The following is a 21,900-nucleotide window of genomic DNA, read 5'->3' as shown; positions in this document are numbered from 1 at the left end:
GGGGCGCCAAGCTGGGTCGCGCGGCGGTCTCAGCGCAGGTCCTCCGCGACCCCAGCGCCAGGCCCCAGGTGCGCGGGCTCCCCAACAGGGGGCGGGTCAGTGCCCGCCTGTGCCTGGGAAAGAAAGCTCGGTGGGCGGGCGCTCCACGGGAACAAGGCAGCTCCGAACCCAAGTCACCCCTTTCCCCCAGCCACGTGCCTTTCTCCTCTACCGCCCGACCCAACCTGGTCTCCCAGAGCCCCCAGGAAAGGCTGGTGGGAAAGACAGTGTACTTCCGCACGCGCGCTAGGGGGCGCGCCCCCCCCTGCTGGGCGGGGACGCACTTCAGGAGCCGAGGCCTGCAGCCATCCCGGGGGCTGCAGGAAGGCGTCACAGAAGAGGGGACCCGAGCGTAGGGCCAGCCCCGCCAGGCCCCTCGGGCCGCACTCACCTTCCGGCCGCTCTTCCTCAGGCCCTGCGCTGCCCTCTTCCCCGTCCAATGCTACCTCCTCATCCTCTTCCTCCCCGGAAGCGCCTAGCCCCAAGGAAGGCCCCGTGAGGTGGGGTCCCTGCTTCTCTGGCCGTGACGCCCCCCCCCCTGCGTCCCCTCGGGACGCCCAGTCCCAGCGGCCCGCCGCCCCTTCCCATCCTCACTCCCTCACCCGGCTGGAAGTCGATGGTCCTCAGCATTTCGGCCACGTGCTCCACGCTCACGGTGAACTGCTCCATGCTTTCATAGCCCGGTTCTGGCCGTCCTGCCAGCTCCGCTTTCGACATTGCCCCGACCCTGCGGCGCGGCAGCCGCTCAGCTGGACCGGCCCCAGCACCCTCGACCTCCTGCGCGTGGCGGCGGAGCCCACACAGCCCCTGCCCTGCCCTGCCCGCTCCGCCTACTCACTTATTGATCAGCTCCTTGGCCTGCTGCAGGGAAGAAAGGAGGGTGAGCGTAAGCACCGTGCCAGGCGCTGGCAAAGTCCCATTTCTGGTGCCCACAGTCCTGCGGGGTAGGCGGGGATGCATATCCCGGTTCGTTGACGAGAAAACGGACTCAGGCGGGGTGACCTGCCCAAGGCCGTGGGGCAAGCGGGAGCCAGAGAGGAGACCGGAGCCCAGCCCTCCGGGTGCCGAGGCCCCCACCGCAGCCACTCTGCGGCCCGCCTCCCTCCGCCAGGGCCCACCTGCAGGTACAGCGCCATCTGTGGCTCCTCCATGGACTGGATGGCGGACTCCACGAGCTTGGAGGAGGCTTCCAGGTGGTCTCCATACTGGCGGATGAGGCCCCGGACTCGCTGCAGCTTCCCCTCCTGCTCGCGGGCCAGCGCCTGCAGCAGCTCAGCCTTGCGCTCCTCCAGCACCGAGCACAGGGCCTCGAACCTCTGGTTAAGCAACTGCTTCTGCCTCCGGCTGTTGTCCTGAACGAGGGGAGCAAGGATGAGACCTCTAGCTGGGAGAGCACTCACCTACTTGTTCCACTCCCCACTCCCCACTTAATGGAAGCCACAGACAGCCAAGAAGGAAAGTTCCCCACACATAGTGGCCGAGCTACAACTGCAGCCAAGGGCTGCTCATTCCCAGGTCTTTTCAGTAACAGCAATTACAAGTTTTTTTTTAAATTGAGATATAATTGACTTTTAACATTATATTAGTTTCCAGTGTACAATGTAATGATCCCGTATTTGTAGATATTGTGAAATGATCACAAGTCTAGTTACCACTGTCACTAAATAGTTATATATTTTTTTCTTGTGAAAACTTTTAAGATTTTCTCTCTTTAGCAAATACAATATTTTAAAGTACTTCAGGGGTATCTCTGGCCCTATTTTTTACTTGTATAATCTCATTTAATTCTCAAAAATATCCAGCGAGGTAGTCATCATATCATTCTCATAATCAGCAAAGCACAGAGAATTGAAGTAACTGGACCAAAGTCACAGAGCTAGCCAGGGGGCACAGCTGGACTCAAACCTATATCCCACTACTTGTGATTCACCCCCAGGAACCCAGAAATTTCCCCTCCCTCCCATCCCAGGCTCACCTCGATGGTCTGGCACACTTCCTCCATCTGTGTGATCACTGCTTGCACACGGTCATTGCCCGCGACCAGCATCGCGATGCCATCGCTGAGCTCGCTCTGCCACACAACAGGCCAGCCCTTAGAGCTGGAGGACCCTGTCTAGAGCTGTCCCCCCCATCCCAGCCAGGGCCACCTAGGAGAGGACTGCCCCTCTGCCCCACCATCAGAGCAGCCATTCCAGAGATCTAGATGGCTTGGAACCATCCAAGAAGTGTGGAAGCATATTTATGGATTCTGGAAGGAGGTGGAAAGAGGAGGGCCTCCACCACCAAATGAGAAAGACTCTGAGGAGACATATGTGCTCATCCTTCTCATCCCCCTGTGCTGCATCCTAGGCTGCTTTTTCAGGCCCACCTTCCTGTTCGCTAATTCTCTCTTCGGAGGACTCTGCCATTTAATTCACCTTTTCAGTGTTTTATTTCAACAACCACATTTTCATTTTTTTTTTTAAGATTTTATTTATTTATTTGAGAGAGAGAGAGAGAGCATGAGAGGGGGAGGGTCAGAGGGAGAAGCAGACTCCCTGCCGAGCAGGGAGCCCGATGCGGGACTCGATCCCGGGACTCCAGGATCATGACCTGAGCCGAAGGCAGTCGCTTAACCAACTGAGCCACCCAGGCGCCCCCACATTTTCATTTTTAAAAGCTCTATTTGGCTTTTTGTTAAATCTGCATGTTTGGTAATCTAGTATTGCTGGGGTTTTATTCCATCTTTTTAAGAAAGCATTTTATACACAGTGACTCTCAAGTCTTTAATAATTCCATTATCTGAATTCCTCAGGGGTTTAATCTGTAATTTTTGTTTCTACCGACTTCACTCATGGGGTACACTTCTCTCAGTATCTTCACTTTTGAATTAATATTTTGTTTTTCTTAATCTAAGGAGAACCCAAGGGCCTAAATTGAGGGGGTTTCCCTCTAGGCAGATTCTGCATTCACTTTTGTCAAAAGCCAGGCGGCACTTCTGACCACCTTGGTTCCTGAGATTCCAGTTTAACCTGGGATTCGTGGGGGTCTTCAGGTCAGGTGTCCACATTTCAGGGCTCTGAAGGCATATTCTCATCTCTCTAGCTCAGGAATACTGCCAGCATTTGCCCTCTGATATAGTTTCTATTTTATTTTTTAAAAAGATTTATTTAATTTATGAGAGAGACAGAAAGCAAGATCGTGGGCAAAGGGAGGGGCAGAGGGAGAGGATCTCAAGCAGACTCAGTGCTGAGTGCAGACCCCGACATGCAGCTCGATCTCACAGCCCTGAGATCATGACCTGAGACAAAATAATGAGTCAGACGCTCAACTGACTGAGCCACCCAGGCACCCCACTGATATAAGTTTTAAATTATGTTTTAGGTCAAATGTAGTTGTGTGGTAGTGAGAGGGCCTGGAGAGCACCTCGGCCACCAAACTGAAGTTGCTGGTATACATTATCTAATTGTATCTTAAAACAACTTTGGAAGTTGGCATTTTCATCCCCATTTTACAAGCGAGGAAAGTCAGGGCCAGAGAGGTCAAGTGACTTAGCCACGGACACACTGAGTCATGCCCAGAACTGGGACGGTAGCCCTGATCTGCCAGCCTTTAAAAACCAAGTGAAGTGAGAGGCTGCAGTTGGAGACCCTGTCCCCTGTCCCCACCTCACCATGCTTGCTCCCTCTGCTGCTTGGTACCTTCTGGCGTTTGTAAATGGTGGGCAGCGGGGCCACCTCACAGTCCTTGTGGGCGCCAAAGACCTTACAGAGAGAGCAGGTGGGCACTTCACAGCTCAGGCAGTAGATGTTGATCTTCTCTTCTTCGTGCTCCTCACACATGAGGTGCTGCTCAGCCTTGGAGTGCAGTGGCCTGGAGGGGAGCGGGTGGGGTGGCAGGAGGGTCAGGGGCCAGGCTGCAGGGAGGTGCATCCCGTGAGTGTGGGGCGTCCCAGGGTCCAGGCCTCTGATCTCTAAACTGATCCTCTCAGCCCTTCCCTTTTGGCTGATAAGTTCCCCCGCTGTGTGCCAGGCCCTGCTCCTTAGAGGGACAAGAGGTCCTGAGGGCTCACCGGGAAGACTCCTGCTTGTAAATGTCGATGATGTTCTCCACTAGCAGGTTTCGCTGCAGGCCATAGACACCATGTCTGTCCAGGACAACCTCATGCCTGCAAGATGGGCAGCGGAAACGGCCTCCCGAAGACACGGTGGTGGAGCCCCGGGATTGCCACAGAGGGTTCGAGGCCTGTAGGGACAAGTAACACGAGAGAACAGGCACAGTGAGGCCTGAGGGACCAGGGAGGAGGCAGGGAGGAACGGTCATGAGGGCCGATGTGTAGAATAGCGGAAGGAGAGGCATCAGCTCTTTCCGATGGTGGGGCCCTCCTCCTCTGAGAGCAGCTCAGGTGTGTGGCCATGGAGATCTTCTTTCCCGCTTTTGCTTCATTACTCCTTAAGCATCCCTGCATCTAGAGCCTAACTTTGGTCAAGGCCCAGTCAGGATGGGATTTCCCCAAAGGGGCCCAGCTTGCAGGTGTGGAGAGACACTGGTGTTGACAGGAAGGCTAAGGTTGGAAATGGACTCTGGGTGGTGCAGCCAATATCCTCCTGGGCTCTCATGGGCCACATCTGGGGAGAGGGGGGAGATTCTCTGGAGCCCTTGACAGGGAAACTGAGACAAGTGCTGAACAATGGAGCACACAAGCCACACCATGCTGGGTCATTCTAGGAAACCGTCCTAGAGACTGGGAGTCAGGAGACCTGTGTTCCTGTGCTGCCCCTAACACTGTTCTACCATGTAAATTTGAGCAAGCGTTCAATCTGTAAAATTAAGGACAAGATTGGATTATTACTTCTACAATAAATATTGAGTGTGCCAGGTAATTGCAAGGCTATGGGGATAAGATATGAATAAATGCATCCCTGCCCTATGGACGAGCAAACCGAGCAAAGCGACAACTACATTCAGCAGGCTGGGTGTTATGATAAGAGTAAGCGCAGAAGGAGGATTTACAAGAGATGTTCATCACTTCCACCTCTTAGAGAACTTGCTCCATCCCATCTTAAAAGGGAGAGCCCTGCCATGGCCCAGGCCACAGATGATTGGCTCAGCATTGAGGAGGTGATCACCTGACCCAAGCAGAACCAATCAAATGTTCTCTCCAGGAATTTGGAATGGAGACACAGAGGTGGAGGTGGCTAGACAGTGTGCAGCTTTGAAACTGAAAAGACTTGTAGAGTTGGGCCAAGAACTGACATTGTGGCCACTCTTAGTCTTGTGAAGTGGAAGTGGAAAGCAGGAGGGGTCAGAAAGTGTGAACAGGAAGGCTGGTCTTCAGAGAAGACAGAGGGGTCAACTGTGGATGGCAGGAGAGATAAGAGACTACTTGTTGTTCTTCGATATTTACCCTGTCTTCTTCAATAATAGAATCTCTGAATTTTTAGCAAGACACATGGAATAAAGATTGTGTGTTCAAGCCTCCCTTCTGGCTGGGTGTGACCAGGTGACTGCATTCTGGCCACTGGGATGTAGATAGCAATGTTTTGTGCCATTTCTAGGAAGTATCTTTAATGGAGGGGCATGCCCTCTTTTCTCCTTCCTGCTGGCTGGAGTGAAGATGGAGTGGCTCAAGTTGAAGCAACCATGTTGAGCCATGAGGTAGTCACATGATGAGAATGGCAGCAAGATAAAAGGAGTGAGGCTCTGATGAGGCAGTCCTGGACTGCCTACCTATACTTCCACTTGAGAGAAAAACACACGTTTTCACCTTCTTAAGCCATTGCTATTTTGGGTTTTCTGTCACTTATGGCAGAACTTAGTCTTAAATGGCTGGAAGACCATGGACTCGTAGAGGGTAACGGGGAGAACAGTCACCTGTGACTTTGCAAATTTAGATGTATTTCCTGCAGTTGATTTCGATGGAATTCTCCAAATCCTTATGCTGGACATCAGCTGGAGGGCACCTTATTTGTGCAACAACACCCAGAATACATACAAGCGTCCAAGTCCACAGTCTTGTTTGAACCTTTAAAAGCAAGAGGTGTAGGCAAGGCAGGAAAAGTGACCCCGTGAAGTGGGCAAGCCTACCTTGGTGAGAGTGACTGGTATATGACAAATGTCACATTTTGGGGGCATTTCTTGTGAATCATAAGAAGTTAACACTTCAGGCCGTCATAAAGCCAAACGGATTAGTTTGAGATTATCCAAGGCTGTGTTTGTGCCTTTGTCCTTCTTGGTAGCTGGAATTGTATAAGTACTGCTGAGTTTACTTTAGGGAATGGGTTAAAGTGTCAGATCACTGGGCTTTTGCTTACTTAATACCATTACCTTTCATTATTTAGAATCCAAGTGAGTAAGGAGCTGTTGGGAGAACTGTAAGCCGCAAGTTCCTGGAAGGATCTGACTTCTCTTTGATTTGCTGCTGGCTCAGTGAAGGTTTGAATGGGTAAAAAGGGGGCAATATTCTAAAATCTTAGCCCAGAGCGCAAACTCCTGAATGGCCTCTCTCCCCCACCTTCCTCTGCACTGCCCCCTCTTCCTCAATATTCATTATTTAACATTCAACACATGTTTTGAGGGTCTATTATGTGTCAAGCACCATGCTATGGGCTTCCCAGACATTACTGAATTTAACCCTCAAGGATTTCTTGTAAATATAATGGAGGAGATGAACATTTACGCTCCCCCGAACTTAGACTACAGGAAATATAGTGACAGTGGCTAATTGGGCACATACTTCATGCCAGGTTTTGCTCTAAGTCCTTTTATTTGTATTAACTCATTTAAACCTCTTACCAACCTTATGAAATAGGTACTACTATTAGTGCCATTTCAAAGACAGGAAGTTGTAGCCCAGAGATGTTAAATAAATTGTTCACGGTCATCAGATAATAGGTGACAGAACCAATATTTGAACTCAGGCACTCTGACCCCAGAGTCCATCCTAAAAATCAATATACTACATTGTCAGGTGCAACAAAATTGAGGCCACCTGAAGAATGATGCCCAGGGCCAATATTCGTCTCTGAATGTCAGGTGGAAACAGATTTTTATTAAGGCCAAACATCAACCCTTCACAAAGGAAAGAAAAATGTAAAAGTCATCTGTGCAACTGCGGATTGATGTTATTTGAGCAGAGATAAACAAAATATGACCCATCAAAACCAAAACCTCGTGAAGCAATATAAGGGTCCAGCTTGCAACCAGAATGACCTGTTTGTCTGTGCAAAGGAAAGGAAATAGCTCAAATCTTTGCAAGACTTCCTCCCATGGATCTCCACATGCCCCCAAGAAAGATAATTCCTCAGATTAGGTGTGAAAAATATTCTGAGGCAACATAACCAAATTGAGACATTCAGTTAGCTACTAATCCAGGTCATACCCCTCTAATTCACCAAAGAACCAAAGGACCAAACAGAGGTTGCAAACCAATGATAACATCCAGCTAGCCAGTTTACATTTAGGTGACAGTGGAAGAAAAGCCAAGGTAAACAGAGGGTTGAGTAAAGAATTCACCCTCAGCCTCAGATGGAACTACCCCTATTCAAAGAGGAGTGATAAGCAGAAAGGATCTAACAGGAGATACAAGCCGAGATATAAAAAAAAAAAAAAGGAAAAAGAAAGCATGACAAGCAAAGGACAGGTGAAGAAGATGCTTTGGAAGAAGAATTGCTCTAAGAAACAATATTTCAATCTGACCTTTTTAAAGAAATAAAGAAAACATAGTCACTTTGATTATAGAAGAGATATAAGTAAAGGGGCCCCTCGGTGGCTCAGTTGGTTAAGCGGCTGCCTCTTACTTTCGGCTCAGGTCATGATCTCAGTGTCATGAGATGGAGCCCCAGCATCAGGCGCTGTACTCAGCGTGGAGTCCACTTGTCTCTCTCCCTCTGCTCCTCACCAACCCCTGCACTCTCTCTCTCTCTCTCTCTCAAATAAATAAATAAATAAATAAATAAATAAATAAATAAATAAATAAAATCTTGAAAGAAAAAGAAGAGATAAAAGTGATCAAAGCTGGAGAAGAAAAATGAACTGGCAGAATTAAGAAATCATGTAAAATATGTTACCAACATAGAAACAAAATTCACATTTGATACGACAGCAGGAAGTAGAATGCATGACACGGATAGTCACACAGACTGTGGTGGAAAATGACAGGATCAAAGTAATCAGGACTACATGCGACAATGTGGGTCAACCTTGAGGACACTGTGCTAGGTGAAATCAGCCTGTCACAAAAGGACAAATACTGCATGATCCCTCTTATATGAGGTACCTGAAATTGTCAAATTCATAGAGATAAAAAGTAGAATGTTGGTTGCCAGGGACTGGGGGGTGGGGGAGTGGGGAGTTATTTTAATGGGTACAGAGTTTCAGTTTGGAAGGATGAGAAGTTCTGGATATGGTTATACGACAATGTGAATATAGTTAATGCCACTGAGCTACACACTTAAGAATAGTTAAGATGAGGGTGACTGGGTAGCTCAGCTGGTTAAGCGTCTGCCTTTGGCTTGGGTCATGATCCCAGGGTCCTGGGATGGAGTCCCGCTTCGGCTCCCTGCTCAGCTGGGAGCCTGCTTCTCCCTCTCCTTCTACCCCTCCCCCCCTGCTTGTGCTTGCTCTCTCATGCCCTCTCTCTCAAATAAATAAAATACTAAAAAAAAAGAATAGTTAAAATGATAAATTTACACTATGCATTGTACCACAATATAAAAACGTGTTTTTTTTTTTTAAGATTTATGTATTTGAGAGGGAGAGAGAGAGAGTGAGGAGAGGGCAAAGAGAGAGAGAATCCCCAAACAGATCCTCTCCTGAGCACCAAGCCCTACCCGGGGCTCAATCCCAGGACCCCCTGGGATCACGACCCCATGAGATCATGACCTGAGCCGAAACCAAGAGTCGGGCACTTAACTGACTAAGCCACCCAGGTGCCCCTAAAAAAAAGTTTAAAAAAAGCAATCAGAACTTGTTGGGATGTCTGGGCCAAGGGGGAGGGGACCAGGAAGCACGCTACCTCTTCACCACTTTCCCACCTTGTAAAGACATTTTAGCAGCTCATCCTATTGGCTAATCACTACCATTCTCTTGGGACCCAGGGGTCTGAGAGACAATTGGAATCAGGCAGTCCAACCTAAATCCTTTGTTTGAAGAGCACATTTCTGGGGAACTGGAGAGCTCACTGGCAGGTGGTAGGGAGGGGTCGCATCTCTGCCGTTTTTTGGAGTTTGGCTATAGACCCAGTGCTGCTCCCTGGAGCAGGTACCGCAGCCCACCGCAGATTTCCCAGCCATCCACTGGTTCCATAGTCTCCTCCCTCTTCCAAAGCTCAGTTCCTCCTGCCATATCCTACCTGGGGTAGGCTGGCTGGCTTTCCTCTTAACCCTCAGGGCATCCCCTCCTTTCTGTGATTGCCTCAGCAATGTTTCGTCCGCCCAACTCCATATCCCACATCCTTTGCTAGTCAGTCCTGGCATGCATATATATATATGTGCCCTTTTGCACTAGAGCTAAATGGGACTAGTGATGAAATAGTTAAGTTTATCTTTTGGATTTTCCAGGCTCTTTAACTCTTGGCACAGTCATGTTGCTTAGAGGCCCTCTCTGTGTTACCCATGAGCTATCTCAGTGTTTCCCCAAGTATGGTATACATACTGATGACAGGCATGAAGATTTTTGGTGGTATGAGAATGGACATTGAGAATTTCTATGTGTTTATTTTGTGCATATTAGAAAAAATAACCAGCCTACATAGCTAGTGATTTTTCAAGGACTTTGTCATTTAGAATGAAGATAAACATTTAAGCTTTAAAAGTGAGTCCTTTTTTTTAAGATTTTATTTATTTATTTATTTATTTATTTGATGGAGAGAGGGACAGCACAAGCAGAGGGGAGGGGCAGAGGCAGAGGGAGAAGCAGGCTCCCCACTGAGCAAGGAGCCTGAAGCAGGGTTCTATCCCAGGACCCTGGGATCATGACCTGAGTCAAAGGCAGTCGCTTAACCAACTGAGCCACCCAGGTGCCCCTAAAAGTGAGTCCTTTTAAATAGAAATAATCAACCATAGCACAGGTGGTACATAACTATGGCAAAAATCAGGAAGGTGAAATGAGAATGAAGTCTGGGGAGTCACTCTAACTCTTTCCTGACTCTTTCCTCAATCGAAACCTGTCTGTCTCATGTCCCAAATTTTTTGCAAATGCTGGGTGGTTATTTTGAGAAAGTCATCTGTACTGGATATGTGGATAAAACTGTTACCCCTTCTTGGTAACATTTCTATATTTTAACAGAAGGCATTTAATGTGGCACAATATAGGGAAAGTAGCAATTATCCGAAGATCTGGTTTTGGATTTGCCATTTACGACCTTAGGAAAACAATTTCTCTCAGGGTCTCAGTCTTCTCAGATCTAAAAAGAGGGATCTGTACTTAGCACTTGCTTCTGATGTTCTGTGAGCAATGAGCCTTGGCGGATATAATATGGTAAGAATTTCAGACACCCTGACCAGTATGTATTTGCCTGTGAAATGGGGAAGGGAGCTGGTGGTTTTTATAACAACCTCTCCCTCTCACACCACAGAGTCCACCATCTCCCTCTCTTTAACTCTGTGATCCAGTGTCTGTGTCTCTCCCCAGCTGTCCCTGGAGCGCCCTCTCCTTGTCTCATAGAAGTAGTTCCTGAAATCCCATCTCTGAAATAGTCCTAGTGTGTTTAGATGGATTTATACGTTCTATCACTTGTATTATGTATGAGGTTTGAATTTTATATAATACACCTATATTATTTTGGTAATTCAAAATAAACAATAATTTTTTTCATATAGGAAACATACTGGTTATTTGACATAGAAGAGCAATTAAATGAGTTATAACAGAATTATTATGCAATTATCTTTAACAGAGTTCTTTGTAACATGGGGAGATACTCATGTTATGATTTTAGATGAAAAAAGCAGGATGTAAATCTATATAGACAGTAGGATCCCAATTTTGAAATGGGTGATGGGATTCCCAGGTGATTTTAAAACCTCTTCTTTGTATTCATATACATTTCCCAAATTTCCCCCCATAGACCCTGAATTACTTTTAAAATGCATTTTTTAAAAAAGTTAAATATTTTTTGCAATAATTGTCATCAAGTGACAGAATTGTGGTTTATTCCTTCCTTTTTCTTTTTTTCTAATTTCCAAATTTTGTACAAAGACTTTAGGGTTTGAAAAAAACTTTTTAAAAATGTGGGGCACCTCTTGGCTCAGTTGGTGGAGCATGTGACTCTTGATCTTGGGGTTGTGAGTTTGAGCCCCATGTCAGGTGTGGAGCCTACTTTAAAAAAAAATAAATATTTAAAAATGTAATGCTCAGGGGCATCTGGGTGACTCAGCCGGTTGAGCATCCTACTCTTGGTTTCAGCTCAGGTCATGAGCTCAGGGTCATGAGATCAAGCCCCCTGCCCCTGCCCAGTCAGGCTTAGTGCAGAGTCCGCTTGGGATTCTCTATCACCATCTCCCTCTCTGCTCCTCCCTCTGCTCACACTCACTCTTTCTTTCTCTCTCTCTCTCAAATAAATAAATAAAATCTAAAAAAAAAAAAAAAAAAAAGCAATGCTCAGCCCTGAAATGAATGGAAAGGGGGCGCTGGAGTGCCATAAAAGCCAAGAAGATAAACCACTAGAAGAACTGTAAAGAACTATGTTGGTTCAAGGGAGGGGATGTTTAAGAAGATACCATTTGGGGCGCCTGGGTGGCTCAGTTGGTTAAGCGACTGCCTTCGGCTCAGGTCATGATCCTGGAGTCCTTGGATCGAGTCCCGCATCGGGCTTCCTCCTCGGCAGAGAGTCTGCTTCGTCCTCTGACCCTATCCCCTCTCAGGTGTTCTCTCTCTCTCATTCTCTCTCTCTCAAATAAATAAATAAAATCTTTAAAAAAAAAAAAAAGAAGATACCATTTGAAGACAGGGTAGACAGGCAGCAGATGGTTAGGTAGGAAAGAGTTTTAGGAGACCAGAGAGACTGTAGGATTTTAAGTTACAAATGGGGGAGGCATGGGGAGGAGCTAGAAAGGTGGGGTTTTAAATGAAGGGCTTTTGAATTTTATTAATTAATTTTAGAAGATTTATTTATTTATTTGAGAGAGAGAGAGAGAAAGAGAGTGGGGGGAAGGGCAGAGGGAGAGATTCCTCAAGCAGACTCCCCGCTGAGTTCAGAGCCTAATGCAGGGTTCAATCTCATGACCCATGAGATCATGACCAGAGCAGAAAGCAAGAGTTGGAGCAGAAGCAAGAGTAGGCTCCACACCTGACATGGGGCTCAAACTCACAACCCCAAGATTAAGAGTCACATGCTCCACCAACTGAGCCAAGAGGTGCCCCACATTTTTAAAAAGTAAAAGTTTTTTTGCTCCTTAAATATGTATAACCCACTGGGCCACTCAGGTGCCCCTTTTAAATTTTTTTTTTTAATTGTGGCAAAATCACAGAGGGCTTTGAATTCAAGGGTAAGGATCTGAACTTAATTTTGTAGACATGTTTTTTTTCTGAACTAGGAGAGAAAATAAGAGTGAATATTAATCTAAGAGAGGTAATTTGGATAGATGGGAAGGGAAGAGAGAGGTTAAAGACACAGATAACTGGGAAGCAAGTGCCGTAGTTAAAGCAAGTCACGGGCCCACTCTCAGGTAGTGGCAACAATCTTGGAAAGACTAGGGATACCAGGGGCACCTGGGTGGCTCAATCGGTTGGGCACCTGCCTTCGGTTTGGGTCATGATTACAGAGTCCTGGGATCGAGCCCCGAGTCGGGCACTCTGCTTAGAGGGGAGTCTGCTTCTCCCTCTGACCGAGCCCCCTCTCATGCTCGCTCTCTCAAATAAATAAAATCTTAAAAAAAAAAAAAAAAAGACTAGGGATGCCAGAGGCAGAATCAGTAGGACTGACCATTCACTTGGACATGGGTGGGTTGTGGGCAGAGGAGAAAGTCAAGCCTGGATACTTAGGAATATGCTGGTGCCTGTCATGCAGGAGTATTTAACCTGGGGACCATAGCCCCGAAAGATCCTTGACTAAAATTCTGTGAACCTAGATGAGAAAAAAAATCACACCTTGATTTTCATTAACCTCTAGCAGAAATTGGACATTTCCCTCAGTTATAAATGTAGGCAATGAACCACAGTAGTTGTAGTGGTACTTTGTCACCCACAGAAATCACAGGCATTTTCACATCACATTACTGTTGTTGCTCAAATATCCAAAAATAATTTATGCTTATCACTATTTCTAAACTACTTCAAGCCCACTGCTTGAGCTCATGATTTAATGTGGTAATAGAAGCACATACATTACTCTATCAAACATGTTCTAATTACTCTGGTAATTATATTCCAGTGCTTCCCAAGCTTTTTTTCATTACTGCTCCTTCCGGGAAACTTTTAAGACATTTTCCCCCCTAATATTGACCCCTCCCCCATTAAATTTTAGTACCAAAAATCTACAAAAGTGGAACTCCTAGAAGCAGAGAGTAGAAAGGTGGGGGTGGTGGGGGGCGGGGGATGAGGAGATGCTGGTCAAAGGACACAAGATTTCCCATCATGAGATGAATTAGTTCTGGGGACCTGATGTACAGCATGGTGACTGGAGTTAGTCATACGATACTGTATACTTGGCAATTGCTAAGAGAGCAGTAGACCACACACACAGTGGTAACCATGTGAGGTGATGGATGTGTTAACTCTCTTGGTTGTGGTGATCGCAATATCAAACCATCATGTTGCACGCCTTAAATATGTATAATTTTTGTCAATTATATCTCAATACAGTTGGGGGGGGAATTTTACCTGAAAGCAAAAAATAAATAAAAATTTAAAAATAAAATCACAATAAAAAATTCTAATATGGCAGATATACTTGGGGCAATATCAGCCTCATTGAGAATGTATGAGAATGTGTGCTGTGTTCTCGTTAAGAATGTATGAGAATGCATGCGATCCAGTTTCTTCATAATCATATGTATTATATTTTATGCATTTAAAAACATTTTTCTGGGGTGCCTGGGTGGCTCAGTCGGTCTGCCTTCAGCTCAGGTCATGATTCCAGGGCCCTGGGATCAAGCCCCGCATCAGGCTCCTTGCTCAGCAAGGGAGCCTGCTTCTCCCTCTCCCTCTACCCCTGCTCATGTGCTCTCTCTCTTGCTCACTCTATCTCTCAAATAAATAAATAAAATCTTTAAAAAAATGAAAATAAAAACATTTTTCTTACATAAACCACAGACATCGCCCTTAGGGTCCACAGGCTTTACAAATTGACAAAGGGGTCCATGGTCCAAAAAGAGATAACTTCCTGCCTTGATTGTAAGTCCTACATGGTCTCACCACAGACAGGAATTTCACTGTAAGGTGTAGATGGCAACATGCTTACTACATCTCCACAGCTGACTGTCTCTATATTGGACTAAAGATCTCTCAGCTGACTAATATCCAGTTAGCAAAATCCCATCTTCTGCTTCTGTTTATCTTTCTATTTCAAGACTAAGAAATAACACTGTATGTTAACTAACTGGAATTAAAAAAATAAAAACCTAAAATAAAAAACACTAAAAAAGGGGCACCTGGGTGCCTCAGTTGGTTAGGCGACTGCCTTTGGCTCAGGTCATGATCCTGGAGTCCCGGAATCAAGTCCCACATTGGGCTCCCTGCTCAGCGGAGAGTCTGCTTCTCCCTGACCCTTTTCCCTCTCGTGCTCTCTGTCTCTCATTCTCTCTTTCTCAAATAAATAAATAAAATCTTTTAAAATAAATAAATAAATAACACTAAAAAAAATGCAAGTTTTTGTAGGTGATTGTGTAGGAGCACAGGGAATAGACCTACTCTTAACTTGATGAAACTGTATATAATGCATCTTTGAATTAATATCTTCTTTAAGATATAAGTTTTTGTAAACAGTTGTGTAGAGGCATATGGCAAAAGACCTGTACTTTAAAAAAAAAATAACAACTAAAAAATAACTGATGGGCTCTTTTGTACACAGAAATGTCTTTGTTCTTTCCTGAGATCTTACATGTTCACGAAAAAGCCAGCCCCATAGAGCAAAATTTCATGTGCCACTGAGGTGATGTGTAAAGGAAATTCCATCACTCTAGGAAACAGAAGACTTAGATTTATGTCCTTTCTCTGTCCCTTTGTGTGTATGTCTATAACTTGTGTCCTGTTCCCCCTGTAAAATGGAAATCACATCCACCCTATATAACTCAAATGGAATCACGCATGTGAAGGTACTCTGGAAATGAGAAAGCATTGCACAAAGGGTTGTGGTTTTTTTTTTTGTTTTTTTTATAAAAGTTTACTATCCAAATTATTTTTTTATTTTTTTTTTTAAGATTTTATTTATTTATTTGAGAGAGAGAGAGAGAACATGAGAGGGGGGAGGGTCAGAGGGAGAAGCAGATTCCCCACTGAGCAGAGCCCGATGCGGGACTCGATCCTGGGACTCCAGGATCATGACCTGAGCCGAAGGCAGTTGCTTAACCAACTGAGCCACCCAGGCGCCCATGCACAAAGGGTTGTTAACAATCCTAAAAGTTTATGACCACACAGAACCACAGAACATGAAATAACTGTTCTTCACTGTGGGAGATAAAAATGGAAGGGAGTAAATAAATGGAATTTAATTCTAGGCTGTGGTCAAGGCTATTGTGTGGCATATATGCCATGAGCTGTTTTTTAGGCTGTATGGTGTTTCCTTTTTTTTTTTTTTTTTTGTAATGTTCCATAGCCTCTAATAGAAATGTTCCATCTAGAAAGATGCTCTATGAGTTCAAGGGCGGGGGGGTTGGAGGCTATCTCCCCCAAATTGATGACCTGGCCAATGATGAATAGTGGACCATGCAGGTCCTCTGAGCCAGACCTTCAGAAAATACTGGAGAAACCATGGGATAATGGTAGCAGAAGACCAGACATTTGGAGAAATGTTGAAGAGCCTTGGAAGAATTCAGATGTCGGCAAAAGCTGAGTTGTGGGTGGGAGAGGGATTCTGAGTGGAGGGCTGGCTCTGCCTGACAGAACCTAGCAGAGAGCCTGGCACAGGGGGTCTGTGAGAGGAGACTGGCTAGAAGGAAGATCGAAAAGAAGAGTGAGTCAAGTCAGGGCATTGGTAACAGAATAGAAAACGCTTAAAAAATGTAAATCCAGGGGCGCCTGGCTGACCCAGTCGGAAGAGCATGCGACCCTCGATCTCAGGGTTTTGAGTTTGAGCCCCACATTGGGTGTAGAGATTACTAAAAAAATAAATAACTTAAAAAAAAAAAAAGGAAATCTATAGTAAGGTTTCTGGAATTTGTGAAATCAGATTGTTAGAATTACAAGGATGTTAAAGATTAGTTTAAAGTATCCTTTTAATCTCTATATGTGTAAACAGGCTTGAAGAGGTAAAATAGCCTGACTGACATCACATGGCAAGAAAGGAAGAAGCTGGTGTGACCAGAACCCAGGAGCTAGTCTCGATCTAGGTTTTTTGGGTTCTCCACTAACCAAGTTTCTTCCGTCAAGTAAGCAAGATCCCTAACTCTGCTACAAAGTAAATGGCATTCACAAACTTGCAGTGAACCAATTTCTCATAAAGGAGACCCCCCATGGTTGGGCTGGGGAGGTCCAGGCACCCTCAGGAGCAGTGGAAGTGGTCAAGGAGGCAGGCCTCTCCTGATGACCACAGGTCCTCACAATGAACCGATAAGGAACTGGATTCCAGGGTGGAGTGAAACAGAAGTCATCTCTTTCCCGGGCCACTCTTTATTAGAGAAGGTGGCCCCTTTCTTCATATTCCCATATCTGCAAATCTCTCCCTAGATGGACACCTTCCAGAAAAGCTGTTTCTCAACAACCTTCTTCCAAGGCCTTCTGGTTGTCTGTGAAATTACAACACGTTGCAGCGCATAAACAAGTGCCCACAGTGAAGTGGGGGCAGGTATCAGAATAAACCAGAGGCTTTGCTTAAGGGAGTTTAGGGCTGAATAGAGCTTACAGATACAGAAACGCATGGGAAGATGTTTGTGTCAAATTCCCACACCAACAGATTTCCTCTAGTCAAAGTGCTTGGTGCTGAGTGGGCGCAAGTGTGGAGAAAGAGGGAGGGAGAAATTAGAGGGGGTTAATGTGGTATTTCGGTGTCTTTTCTCTTTAAATTCAGAGTGAGAGAGAGAGAGAGAGAGAGGTATTACAGCTCTAAAGAAATCTAGTTAGGGACGCCTGGCTAAGTTATGTCTGCCTTCGGCTCAGGTCATGATCCCAGGGTCCTGGGATCGAGCCCCCACATCAGGCTCCCTACTCAGTGGGAAGCCTGCTTCTCCCTCTCCCACTCCCCCTACTTGTGTTCCCTCTCTCACTGTCTCTCTCTCTCTGTCAAATAAATAAATAAATAAAATCTTTAAAAAAGAAAGAAAGAAAGAAAGAAACTTAGTTAAATTGTGATGGCAGCTATGTAAAAATATGTGTGGCCACCAGGGCTGAAAGTAATATACAAATGTGAAAATCACTGCGTTGGGGGAGGTAGGATTCTGGATGACTTTCTCCCAAACCCTTAATAATGTTCAACATTGTCAATTAAATGTTCAATTAAACATTTTTAAATTTGCTTCTTGGCTAATTAACCTGATGTTATAAAATCATAATTCTCTACAATTTTTTTATTTAAAATTTTTATTTTTAAGTAATCTCTACACCCAACGTGGAGCTTGAGCTCACAACCCTGAGACTGAACTCACAACCCTGAGATCAAGAGTCACATGCTCTTCTGACTGAGCCAGCCAGGTGCCCCACAGTTTCCTAAAATTCTTGCTTGTTGTCCATCACAGCAGTTTTTAGGGCAGCAAAACACTGGACACCATCTAAATGTTTCAGAGGACTGATTTAAATAGACTGCGGTCCAGTCATAACAATGGAACACTATACAGCCATTTTATTTATTTATTTAGAGCGAGAGTGGGTGGGGGGAGGCAGAGGCAGAGGGAAAGGGAGAAAGAGAATCCCTAGCAGGCCCACATGGGGTTTTGATCTCACGACCCTGAGATCATGACCGGAGCCAAAATCAAGAGTCGGATGCTTAACTGACTGAGCCACCCAGGTGCCCCTTATGTGGCCATTTTAAAATGAAGACACAGGGGCTCCTGGGTGGCTCAGTTGGTTAAGCGACTGCCTTCAGCTCAGGTCATGATCCTGGAGTCCCAGGATCGAGTCCCGCATCAGGCTCCCCGCTCAGCGGGAAGTCTGCTTCTCCCTCTCCCGCTCCCCCCTCTTGTGCTCTCTCTCTCTCTCAAATAAATAAATAAAATCTTTAAAAAAAATTTAAAAAATGAATAAATAAAATGAAGACATAGATCTGAACGTGTGGAGATGGAACTGCCGAAAGAGTAAGTGAACAAAGGCAGATGTAAGACGAGTGTAGTTCAAACACACACATACATACACACACACACACACACACACGCACAAGCGCACATGTACCTATCCATGGAAAATCTCTGGAAGGATACCCAAGAGAGTTGGAAATGGCTACCTCCATTTGAAGAAGTGCAATGAGGGCCTGAGGTGGCCACTTTTCATGATATAAACTCCTATAGTATTTTTTTTAAAGTGTGTGTGTGTGTGTGTGTGTGACACTGGTATAAGTTTTATAAGTTCTATTAACTTTCTAGGCAATGTTCTCAGGGTATTCTTCCTAAGTGGTTTTAAGATAGAGTTACCAAAAGTCCTATTCTTGTTCCCATACTTAGAAAACAGACAATCTGATTATGCCTACAGTTGTCAAAATGTGGAGGCAATGTGCGAAAAAACTAAATATGCTCATCTTTCAGAGGAAGATCTACTGAGATGTATATACCTAAGTGCAGCCAAAGAACTGGGTCAGCCTCCCACCAGGCTGCCCCAAAAAAAGCAGAGCAAGGAAATGAGCTGTTCACTCTTCTCCTGGGGGCGGGGGCGCCAGGGGTGCTCTGCACTTTAAAAGAGACACATCGGTCCAGATCCACAGAACCATCCCAAAGCTCCGGGAATCATGTTGTTTCTTAAATATTATGCATAGATTTCAGCTCAGTTCCGGTTCTCTCTGTGTCCAAACAGTATTTCAGAGCTTCAAGGAACCAAAATGGTGTGCCAGGATACAGAGCGCTGACTTGAACAAGGGAGGCCACTCAAACATCCTCTAACCTACACGTAGAGAACCTGTCCCTGGGACCCTCTGCCTGATGATACTATGTGCCTCATACTTTAATATTCTCGTACCTGGGGCCACTTTTTTTTTTTTATAGAACAGATTACCTTCGCTTTAAAAACTTCTCTTTGCAGGGCGCCTGGGTGGCTCAGTCGTTAAGCGCCTGCCTTCGGCTCAGGTCATGGTCCCAGGATCCTGGGATCGAGCCCTGCATCGGGCTCCCAGCTCCGCGGGAGGCCTGCTTCTCCCTCTCCCACTCCCCCTGCTTGTGTTCCCTCTCTCGCTGTGTCTCTCTCTGTCAAATAAAAAAAAAAACAAAAAAACTTCTCTTTGCTTTCATGTATTTCAAGATCTAATGGAAGGATCTTTCACTACAAATTCATGAGAAGGGATGGCAAAATCTTTTTGCCATTCCCTCCTGGGCATCTCAGCCTGAAGGATGTTCAGAAAGGTACTTAGCCCAAGGGGATACTAAGATGGTGGGCAAGGTGAGGCCTCTAGTACATGACTTGATGTCCAGGATGAATAGACGGAGCAGTCAGCCCTTCCCAGAGAGGGAAAATTACTGGCTCTGAGATATTCTGGAGCCAAACAATGTAATGGCAGGCTTAGACACATAGAAGAAGAGGAGATAGAGGGGCGGCTGGGTGGCTCAGTCGGTTAAGCATCTGCCTTGGGCTCACGTCATGATCCCAGGGTCTTAGGATTGAGCCACACGTGGGGCTCCCTGCTTAGCGGGGAGTCTGCTTCTCCTTCTCCCTCTGCTGCTCCCCATTTGTGCTCTCTCACTTGCACTCTCTCTCTCAAATAAAATCTTTAAAAAAATGTTAAAAAAAAAAAAAGAATAGGAGATGGGAATGAGCCTCAACAGGAAGATGGCAGACAGCAAAGGGTAGGTCACAGAGCACAGCTATGGGACAGCCTGACTTAGCCAATGCATTAATTTTTTTCCCAAACATGCCGCCCCGAAGAACGAAAAAAAAAAAAAAGCATTTTCTTGGTTAGGTTAAAAATCATTTGTGTTCAACACATTTCCTCCTGAATTCTGATACAGTTGAAGAATATGTGTTCATAATGTTCCTTATCACTGCCACGCCTACTAAGCTAGCCAGCTCTGGTCTATTCAGAGATTTTACTTCATTTGCAAGGTGTGTGTGTATGTGCGTGTGTGGGCACGTGTGAGCATGCACTCTTCCACTTACTTTCTCTGATCTTCATTCCAGTGGCACAGGACAAGAAAGAAAACCCATTTATAAACCATTCTAGTATATGCTGCATTTCTTTCTGAAATCAGAAGCTAAAATGACATCTGTGAATTTGATTAGCTATGCTTTGCCCCATGACCTCACATAAACCAAAGCTCATTGCATTTTTCTGCATTCTCTTTACTTAAGTGACCACAGTCCTTTTTAACCAGCAGGCCCCTCTATTGACCAATGTGGAGTGGGGCACAGGTGTGAACTTTAGTTGGGGAGAACTCCCGATCTCCTGCCCACGTCTAACTCTGCCCCCAAAGATGGGCACGCTGAGCTTTGCCTCAAATACAAATCGTTTCATCACTGACTTTTCTCACAGGGCTCATTTTGTAATGCTTACCTTATTGATATTTTCTCCCAGTCTTCCGCATCATCCTCCAAATCTGAAACTCCAAACTGGAATGCAGAGTCCAGCACAGATTGCCACACAGCCTGGCGTAGGGTCACCTCCCTCCCAGGCTCTAGTTTCTCTGGGGGTCTTCTTTCCCCTGCAGACAGCAGCTATCGAGCTGCGGTCCGTGCACCCATTGGTGGCACTCGCCAGCCTGCCAAGCAGCTGCTGACTCATGCTTACTCTGGGATCTCCTGGGACCCCCAGTCTTCTGCCCTGCCGCCAGGACAGCCCCCACCCACCTCATGGAGCACTCTGGAGTCTCCGCCCCGACCTGATGAGCCGGCCCCCACAAAGGTACGTAGGCCCCCCCAGGCCCTGCCCCCCAGCCCACCTGGAAGACGTCGTTGGCACACTTGCGACACAGGTTGTGCTGGCAGGGCAGGATCACCACCGGTTTGGAGAACATCTCCAGGCAGATGGGGCAGATGAGCTGCTTCTCCAGGTTGTCCATGCTGTGTGCATCCCCTAGCAGCGGCTTGAAACCCACTGTGAAGTTCATCCCCTCAGCGATCGTGCCTGCCCTGGCCTTGGCCCCAGTCCTGGCCTTCCCTCACTGCCTCTGGACCCTTCCTCGTTCACTTCAGACAGTCCGTGGGTTCTTACGTTCCCTTCTACCACTCACTCTTGAAATAGCTCTGCTCTCTCTCCTGTCCCTTCCTCCAACAATTCACCTCGTCCTCAGCTGTTTTCAGACACTTCTCTTTCTCTAGTCTTTGCTCTGTACCCCAGCCAGACACATGTAGTTAGCTTTATCTGTCCCTCCGTCCCTGAGCGACTCTGTCCCTGACAATTTCTCCTTTTGTTCTCCAAATGACTCTTGTTCACTCTATGGGCAGCACTGTGTGTCCCTCCCTTCCCAGAGAGGAGATTAATTTTAACATGGGGGTGGGGAACAAGGGGCATCTGCATGACATTCCAACTCCCAATTTAGCTCATGTAAGGCGAGCCACAGCTGTCACCGAGTGAGTGACCCTGACTCACTCGGGAATGGGTGACTGCCTTACGCAAGAGCAGGGGTGAGCTTCACTGCTCATGGTGAAAGGTAGGTC

At 46.2% G+C, this 21,900-nt stretch overlaps 1 protein-coding gene across 1 annotated transcript; it reads right to left on the bottom strand.

The window, feature by feature from the left end:
* Window positions 1–29: 29 nt before the first annotated feature.
* Window positions 30–21,350, bottom strand: TRIM54 (tripartite motif containing 54). Its single transcript, XM_021697703.1, has 9 exons — window positions 21,183–21,350; window positions 4,091–4,263; window positions 3,720–3,891; window positions 2,015–2,110; window positions 1,158–1,391; window positions 878–900; window positions 642–766; window positions 324–514; window positions 30–113 (listed from the first exon to the last, which is right to left on the bottom strand). The coding sequence occupies exons 1-9, from the start codon at window positions 21,348–21,350 to the stop codon at window positions 30–32; spliced, it is 1,266 nt and encodes a 421-aa protein (XP_021553378.1).
* Between the last annotated feature and the right edge of the window lie 550 nt (window positions 21,351–21,900).

This window comes from Neomonachus schauinslandi, chromosome 10 (assembly GCF_002201575.2).
Source record: "Neomonachus schauinslandi chromosome 10, ASM220157v2, whole genome shotgun sequence".
In the NCBI taxonomy this organism is placed as follows: domain Eukaryota; kingdom Metazoa; phylum Chordata; class Mammalia; order Carnivora; family Phocidae; genus Neomonachus; species Neomonachus schauinslandi.
The sequence above is the reverse complement of the archived record's forward strand: the minus strand, read 5'-3'. Positions and strand labels throughout refer to the sequence as shown.